The 9,227-nt window shown below is 37.5% G+C and overlaps 1 protein-coding gene across 2 annotated transcripts in view; it reads right to left on the reverse strand.

Annotated features, from left to right (window-relative positions):
• Positions 1-826: 826 nt before the first annotated feature.
• Positions 827-9,227, reverse strand: part of LOC106869274 (nuclear pore membrane glycoprotein 210) — a 111,990-nt gene continuing 103,589 nt past the window's right edge. For both annotated transcript variants that reach the window (XM_052968387.1, XM_052968386.1), the window contains 5 exons: positions 8,248-8,498; positions 6,792-7,008; positions 4,654-4,758; positions 2,768-2,962; positions 827-1,544 (listed from right to left, as the gene is read on the reverse strand). In XM_052968387.1, coding sequence (XP_052824347.1) covers positions 1,468-1,544; positions 2,768-2,962; positions 4,654-4,758; positions 6,792-7,008; positions 8,248-8,498 — 845 coding nt within the window. In that variant the 3' untranslated portion in view covers positions 827-1,467. The remainder of the gene's footprint in view (positions 1,545-2,767; positions 2,963-4,653; positions 4,759-6,791; positions 7,009-8,247; positions 8,499-9,227) is intronic.

Below are 9,227 nucleotides of genomic sequence, written 5' to 3' on the forward strand. Positions count from 1 at the left end.
AACTCAGAACGTAAGGATGGACCAAATGCTGCTAAACATTTTGTTTGGAATGCTAACAATTCTGCCAGCTTGCTGTCTTAATAATAATAATAATAATAATAATAATAATAATAATGGTGGTGGTGGTGGTGGTTTCAAATTTTGCCACAAGGAGGCGAGTGATGAGTCAATTACATCGACCCCAGTGTTTCACTGGTACTACTTCTTTTATCAACCCTGAATGGATGAAAGGCGAAGTTGACCTTGGCAGAATGTGAACTCAGAATGTAGCAATGGGCAAAATACCACTAAGCATTTCATCTAGCACGCTAACAATTCTGCCAGTTCGCCACCTTAATAATAATAATAATAATAATAATAATAATAATAATAATAATAATGATGATGATGATTTCTAACATAGATATAGGGCAAAACATTCTGGAGACAGGGAGTAGTTGATCAAATCAACTGAAATATTTGGCTTGTACTTTGTTATCAACCCCATAAGAATGAGAGAAAAAAAATTAACCACAGTAAGATTTGAACACAGAATGCCAAGAGTCATAACTAAATACCTCAAGGTATCTTGTCAGATACTCTATGACTCTGCCATCAAACCCCAGCATTTGCCTGGTACTTATTTCATCAACCCCTGAGAAAATGAAACTAAAAGTTGACCTAGGCAGGATTTGAACTTGATAAAACTACATGCTTTTTTTACAAAAAATAGAAAATAATATCTTTACATTCCTATCACAGTTTAAAATTGAACACAGTTTTGCTCTAAGGGTTGACAACTAAAATATTCTTTCTTAAAAAAAAAAAATGAAAAAATGAGATTAAATTAATTCAAAGCTTAACAGTTTATAAAGAGGAAGGATATGAAAGTTCAGTTTGTAAAATTTTAAAAATGAAATTAAGAAAAGTAAAAAATGAAATTTAAGAAAAGTAAAAAAAACTGGTCTGAAAGTTATAAAAATGTTTGGGATTTTTTTTTTCTCCAATGGACAAAAATTTAGGTTAAAAAAAAAAAGGCAAAAATAATTTTTCAACAAAAAAAAAAAACATTTGTTCTTAGTAATTTTGATGAAGATTTGTCATTTTAATATCTGAAAATGTTTTGCTTTGCTTTTTGTAGTGAAGAATCCTTGAGAATGAAAGAAAAAAAAAATAATAAAATGATAAAAATACAGTGATGAAGAGTACAAAAAAATAGTAAAATGAATAAATAAATAAGAGAGAAGCCATCTCTTCATGTTGTTCTGAACGACAGCAGTGGATGGTGAGAACAGGCAGCAATGGATAAATGTAAAATGGATGATAAGACAGTCCAGATGATGACAATGATGATGATAACTAGATGAGTGGTTCATTGAATGGAGAGAGAAAGAGAGAGAGAGAAAGAGAAAGAAAGAGAGAGAGGGAAGTATTTGTATTTGTTTCACTGAGACAAAGTCTTGAACACTCATGGATGGTTCTTACAGCTTAATTTTCCACAGACCAAAGAGTGGGATGAAACACATTTTGTCTTGAACGAGGCTGCTGGAAGTGATAAGGGCTGCCTGAAATCAGAAAGGAAATAGATATAATGCCACCAAATTAATAATTTGTTGATGTGATAAACTCAGATATGCATATGTGTGTATGCACACAAATATATATATGTAATATGGCTACAAAATAAGTTTCACAATTATGTGGACTTTGGTTCAGTTCCATTGCATTCCACCATCGGCAAGAGTCTTCCACAATAGACGTGGGTCTACCAATACTTTGTGAGTGAATTTGGTAGATCGAAACTGAACAAATTACCTCATGTGTGTATGTGTGTGTGTACACAAGTTCCATCCACTGGAAGAGGGAGATGCAGGCAGATATAGGACAAAGTATTGAAGGCCGATCTCAAGGCACTGAGCCTTACAAAGGAGATGACTAAGGATTGAGATATTTGGGGCCTTGCTATACTCAAGACCCATTCGCCACAGCAGAATTGATACTCATGCTGGTGCCACATTAAAACACAAAGAGAAAAATGCTTGCACACATAAGCAGAATGAAAGGGAGAGAAAGAGAGAAAGGAAATAAGGAAGAAAAAGGGAGGGAGAGAAATACTAGTTTCAAATTTTGGCATGAGGCCAGCAATTTCAGGGGATGGGGTAAGTCGATTACATCGACCCCAGTATTTAACTGGTACTTATTTTATCAACCTCAAAAGGATGACAGGCAAAGTCAACCTCTGCAGAATTTGAATTCAGGATGTTAAGTTGGAGGAAATACCACTAAGCAATTTTTCCAACACAGTAACAATTTTTATTTCTTTATTGCCCACACGGGGCTAAACAAAGAGGGGACAAACAAGGACAGACAAAGGGATTAAGTCGATTACATCGACCCCAGTGCGTAACTGGTACTTAATTTATCGACCCCGGAAGGATGAAAGGCAAAGTTGACCTCGGAGGAATTTGAACTCAGAACGTAATAGCAGACAAAATACTGCTAAGCATTTCGCCCAGCGCGCTAACAATTCTGCCAGCTTGCTGCAGTAACAATTCTGCCAACTCACCACCTTTGGAGGGAGAGAAATATTAAAACATGTAACATCAAATAAGCCAGTGTTGAATTAATGATACCAAATAAATGGCACCAAAACAACTGTGCCAAAATATCTCATACCAGTCATTCAATGCAATTCAAAGATGACACCATAACAAAATCCCTTCCTTCTAGTTTATACATGATTCAAATAATTACTATTTCACCACATTTCAGACACAATAGAACTTACCTGAAGAATTGAAAGACCTATGAAACAGGTGACTTGTATTTCTAATGCTTTGGGGAGTCTCTTCCGGATAACGATTTCTTTGCACTTCTTTGGGTGTTAAAACGGGTGTATGCGGAGAACTGTTCTTGTATTGGTGCTGAAGGAAAACATCATGCCTGTCACTGACTCTCTGTGCTCCATACCGTATTTGGTAGGCTGAAGATATAAAAGAACATTACATTATAGTCATCATCTCAAGAATAGTTTCAAACAGACAAATTTCACATGGCTGTGCAGTTAAGATGCTCTCTTCCCCACCACATTGTTTCAGATTCAGTTCTATTCTACTGTGTAGCATCTTGGCCAAGTGTCTGCTACTACAGCCCTAGGTTGACCAAAGCCGCGTGAGTAGATTTGGTAGACAGAAACTGGAAAAAGGCCTTTATATACATATATGTAATTTGTTCTAGAACAATCCAAGGAAAGCTCATTATCACTGGTATATAAATTTATGACTCATAAGTTCCAACACATGAAACTCTTGGCCCTTGAGTTACTCTGTAACTTCTGTTAATTATTAATAAACACACGCACGTAAAATATGGGCTGCTTTCAGTTTCCAGCTACCAAATCTACTCATTAGGCTTTGGTAGACTCAGAGCTATAGTAGAGGACACTTGCCCAAAGTGTCACACAGTAAAACTGAACCCAAGCATAGAAGAACGAGAGGCAAGCTTCCTAACCACACAACCATGCATTCAGAAAGGAAATGTTGAACTTGCAGCTGAGAATATAAACAAAAGACAGCAGATTAAGGACTCTAGTCATCGTGAATTTTTCTATCTCTAATACAATCTGCTTCTACAACCTCATTATCTTTATGACAGAACTGTTGTTGTTGTTGACACTCCGTCGCTTACGACGTCAAGGGTTCAGGTTGATCCGATCAACAGAACAGCCTGCTCGTGAAATTAACGTGCAAGTGGCTGAGCACTCCACAGACACGTGTACCCTTAACGTAGTTCTCGCGGATATTCAGCGTGACACAGTGTGACAAGGCTGACCCTTTGAATTACAGGCACAACAGACACAGGAAGTAAGAGTGAGAGAAAGTTGTGGTGAAAGAGTACAGCAGGGTTCGCCACCATCCCCTGCCAGAGCCTCGTGGAGCTTTAGGTGTTTTCGCTCAATAAACACTCACAACGCCCGGTCTGGGAATCGAAACCGCGATCCTATGACCGCGAGTCCGCTGCCCTAACCACTGGGCCTCCATGACAGAACTGATAAAGCAGTAAACAAAATATCACATGACGTTTAGTTTCTTCTTTTTTTATGTTTCAAGTTCAAATCTTCCTGGACTTACACAATTCTGCCTTTTTCCTTGGGAGTCGATAAAATAAGTCCAAGTAATGTAATAGAGTTAATTTAATCAATTACACATCCTCTCCCCAGACATTTGTGGCCTTGTGTCTATGTTAGATATTATTTAGAAATCTCTTGAGACATCCAGAACAGTTATCTATAACCCCTCTACCAATGGTCATCACTCACAATGAGCATGACCTGGGAACACTTTTGGTAATTGTTTTAGTTGTCTCTGTACACATGAGTATACATTCTCACCCTCTTGGTCCTCACTTACTCATTCCAGTGAACCACTGAGAATGTGATCGCTGGTGGAAGGTGAGAGAAGCATTACAAGCTGCAGCTAATACATATTTCACAGGAAATGCAGTGCCTTGCTCAAGAACACAATACAGTGCCTTGCTCGGGAATTGAACCTACAACCTTATGATCATGAACCCAATATCCTAATCACTATTCCACACCCTTTCACAATTACCAACAGATGGAGGTAAAACAGATACAAATATAAATGAATACAATAATAATGGTAAAAATCATACCTAAAGCCAAAATTAAAAAGAATGCAGTTATAAAGAGTAAAATGAGAAACCAGAATGTTTGGCTGGTTGTCACCTCTGTGAAGGATCGGTCTTTGTTTTTGGAATCTGTAATGTATAAAAAATAAAAATAATAAAAAACATCTGAATTAAATGAATTTGTTATTTTAAATAAAGACATCTGTTTGGAAAATTGACATAACTAAGTTTAGGCTTTTATTTTTTAAAAATTCAAACATTCAATATTTCAATTATAAGACATACACTGATAATTAATCTAAACAATAACACTATTTCTGTATGAAATGGAAACATTGATAGATCAAGTCAGAGATGAAACAGAAAAGAAACAGGTTTGTTTATTCATTTAATGTTCAGTTTTCCATGCTAACATGGGTTGGACAGGTAACTTATTTGACACAGGATTTATAGCCAGATATTCTTCCTGTTACCAATGTTGATATGACTTTCAAGCAAAGGATTTTCGTTATATAATTCAACAGGACCTTGGAAGCACAAAGTAATTGGTCATTATATGAAGATGGAATATCATCAAGTCTCCATTTCACTCAGATGATGACAAGTGAAGCTGTGAGAGATTAATATTCATGCATATTCTCTTGCATACTCTCACACACATGCATACACACATATACAACAGACTTCTTACCACCAAATCAACTTACAAGGCATTAGTCAGCTCAGTGCTATATAAGACACATGCCCAGGGGTCACACACTGTGGGACTAAAGCCAAAAGAATGTGGTTGCAAAATGAACTTGTTAACCACAAAGTCATGCCTACAACATCCTTATCAACGTCATTTAACATCTGTTCTGTCTTTCATGCTGGCATGAGTTGGCTGGTTTGATGGGATCCAATGAGCCAGAAGACTGCCTCGAATTCCAATATCTGCTTTGCCATTATTTCTACAGCTAAATGTCTTTCCTAAGGACAATCATTTGCGGAATGTGCTGGGTATTTTTATCCATGGCACAAGCACTGGTAACTTGCAAAACAAGAACCTCTTAACAGAGTGGAGTGCAGTTATGATGGAGGTAGCTTTATGCAAGGTGTTGGAAGGCTAAAGTTTAAAAGAGGGACAGAAACGGGTGTTTTGCTGGAGACGAAATACATTGCAAACCCCATCTGGAAAGGGTGAAACAATGGTCGAGATGAGGTGACAGGACATATCCTTCATGTAAAAGACATTCAATATAAGAGAGAATAGGGTGAGAAGATCATGTATGGGTGGATGGGTAAATTCATAAGAGTGTGAAAGGAAAGTGAAGGATGGTTAGAGATAGGGATAGTGGTGAATGTGGTAACTGGTGAGCACAGGTGGAGGCATGGTCAATGGTGCATTCTAGTTTGGGGAGGAAGGTAAAGGAAGATAGGAGTGGGTCAGGAAGGAAGAGGTAATAAGTGATACTACACAAGAAGGATGGAAGACGGAGAGCAATAGAGGATATTAAACCAGAGCTCCTGTAAAACCTCACAAAAACATTTCAATCTGTGCAAGCATGGGTGGGTGGATGGTTAAGAAGATCACTTTGCAAACACATTGTTTCAGATTCAGTGCCACTTGCACCTTGTACAAGTGTATTCTACAGTAGCTCTGGGCCAACCAATGTTTGAGTGAATTTAATAGATGGAAACTGTGTGGAAGTCTGTGAGTGCGCGCACACACACATTTGTCTTTCACCAATGCTCGACAACTGGTGTTTGTTTACATCACTGTAACTTAACAGTTTGGTAAAAGACTGATAGAATAAGAACCAGATATAAAAATAAGTACTGGAATCGATTTGTTCAGCTAAATCCTTTAACCCTTTAGCATTTAAACTGACCATATCTGGCCAAAACAATCTACCTGTTTTAATTTTAAACTGGCCAGATCTGGCCTCCTTCACTTACCCTACAATATTATTCTAAAAATAAACAATCACATAATTGAAATCTTAAAGCTACAAGGTAATGCATGACTAATTCATATCAATGTGAATAAGTGTTACATTTGACAGAGAAACCTGAATGCTAAAGGGTTAAGGTGGTGCCCCAGCATGGCCACAGTCCAATGACTGAGACAAATAACAAAAAAGAAAAAGAAACATGCAAAGCAACAAAACAGAAATACATACCTGAAACAATTTGTTTACTGTCAGTCAGTTTAATGTAGACCGGAATATGGACATGTTGGCCAGTGAGAGGACAAGAAAAGTCTAAATAGAGATCAGTGCGAAGACGATCCCATACTGTGCTGACATCACGTAGACGGATTAGGTAGACTATAATAGATGTGGTTATATCAGGCTGAGGAGGTAAAACTTCAATAAAGGACGGGTCACTGGCAGTCACCTTTAAAACAAAGATTTTATACTGTTAATTACAAGATCATCATCATCACTGTGTTAACATCCACTTATCCATTCTTGCATGAGTCAGACAGAATTCATTGAGGTACACTTTCTACAGCTGAATGCCCTTCCTGCTGCCAACCTTCACCTATTTCCAAAGGAAATGTTTCCCCATAGCCTGACATGCTTTTGTAGAATATTGGCAATAAATGATACTGCTTGTATGATAGTTACAGTCATTTACAACTATCACATAAAGAAGCATACACACACATAGGTTTCTCTCAGTTTCTGTCAATCAAATTCACTTACAAAGCTTTGGTTAGCCAGGGCTATAGCAGAAGATACTTGCCGAAGAGGTGCCATGCAGTAAAATTGAATTTGAAACCATGCAGTTGGGAAGCAAACAGTCATGCCTTCCCCATGTTAGTATATATATATATATATATATATATACACAATATATATTTACATACACACACACACACACACACACACACACACACAAACACCAAGTATATTTTTCAAAGTGATCAATATATTATTTAAGACCACAGAATGAGAAAAACTCTATGTAAGAAATAGTTGACTATATGTTGTTGTTGTTGTTTGTTGGCACTCCATCACTTACGACGACGAGGGTTCCAGTTGATCTGATCAACGGAACAGCCTGCTCGTGAAATTAACGTGCAAGTGGCTGAGCACTCCACAGACACGTGTACCCTTAATGTAGTTCTCGGGGAGATTCAGCGTGACACAGTGTGATAAAGCTGGCCCTTTGAATTACAGGTAGAACAGAAACAGGAAGTAAGAGTGAGAGAAAGTTGTGTTGAAAGTGTACAGCAGGGTTCGCCACCATCCCCTGCCGGAGCCTTGTGGAGCTTTAGGTGTTTTCGTTCAATAAACGTTCACAACGGCCAGTCTGGGAATCGAAACCGCGATCCTATGACCGCGAGTCCGCTGCCCTAACCACTGGGCCAGGGCGCCCCCACTGCCTATACGTAGAAACAACTCAAAGTAACAGAAACAAAACACTGAAATTGGCAAAAATACTCTTAAACCATAAACTCAAAGTCAATGAAATGTGTTAGATGAAGAAGCAGAGACTAAGCAAATAGTAACACCATCATCATCAAAGCATTTACTGAAGGAGTGAATTTAAATACTATTTATTGAAAGAGTATAAATTTAGAGAAAAGAACCAAATCAAAATTTTGGAAATAAGAAAGAAATAACTTACTAAAATGTGTTCAAATAGAGCTGATATAGTTGAGAGTCTTAGAGTTGATTGGGGATTGGTGGTAGAAAGATAGAGTTCAAGAGAATGGATATGAAATCCTGGATAGAAAGGTAATGTCTCTGAGTGTGCAGATATGACAGGTTGGTTCTCTTCACTTGGAATGGTCACATGGACAATGACATTACTCATTAGTGTCGTTAAAGACAGTCCCAGATTTTTACTCTCCACTGTCACTTTACAAACAAAATTGCCTACAAAGAAACAAAGATATAAAAAAGGGTTTGAAGACACACAATACACACATACATGTAAACACATAAAATAGAAATATTTTCAATAACATATCTTTAACCCTTTAGTGTTTAAATCAGCTATATCCAGCCTAAATATTCTACCTGCTTTATGTTCAAACTGGTCAGATCTGGCCTCTCACACCTACCTTGCAATGTCAATCTTAAAATAGACAACTACATCATCGATATCTCAAAGCTACAAGATAATGTGAGATTAATTCAAAACAATGTAATTAAATAAACATTACACTTGACAGAGTTATACGAATATTAAAGGATTAATGTGTTGCAAAGTAAAAATATGTTGAAAGTCAGTATATAACTCCTGTAACAGCAGTACAAACTGATTCTTTTTATTAGTCACTAGCAGAAGTGCCCGGCGTTGCTCGGGGCTTAATTGTTTTAAAGTACTGTTGATGATTCTACTCAATTATGATTATTGAGGGAAAGATTGCTATAAGTTGAAAACCAACCAATCAATTTGCAACTGGACAGAAAGCCTTGCCTAGAGCATTGCAGCACTCTGAGAAGTGGGTAACAATAGAATGTGAGGTGGGCCTGAAAAAGCTGTTTTATTGTTCTCACAATTGTAACAATGTCTTAGCAATGCAGATGACTTAAGACACGCACGTACTGTATCAGCTCTATTCCCCTTGGGAATAACTGGCAGTGTTTGCCTGAAGTCCC

This window comes from Octopus bimaculoides, chromosome 5 (assembly GCF_001194135.2).
Source record: "Octopus bimaculoides isolate UCB-OBI-ISO-001 chromosome 5, ASM119413v2, whole genome shotgun sequence".
In the NCBI taxonomy this organism is placed as follows: Eukaryota; Metazoa; Mollusca; class Cephalopoda; order Octopoda; family Octopodidae; genus Octopus; species Octopus bimaculoides.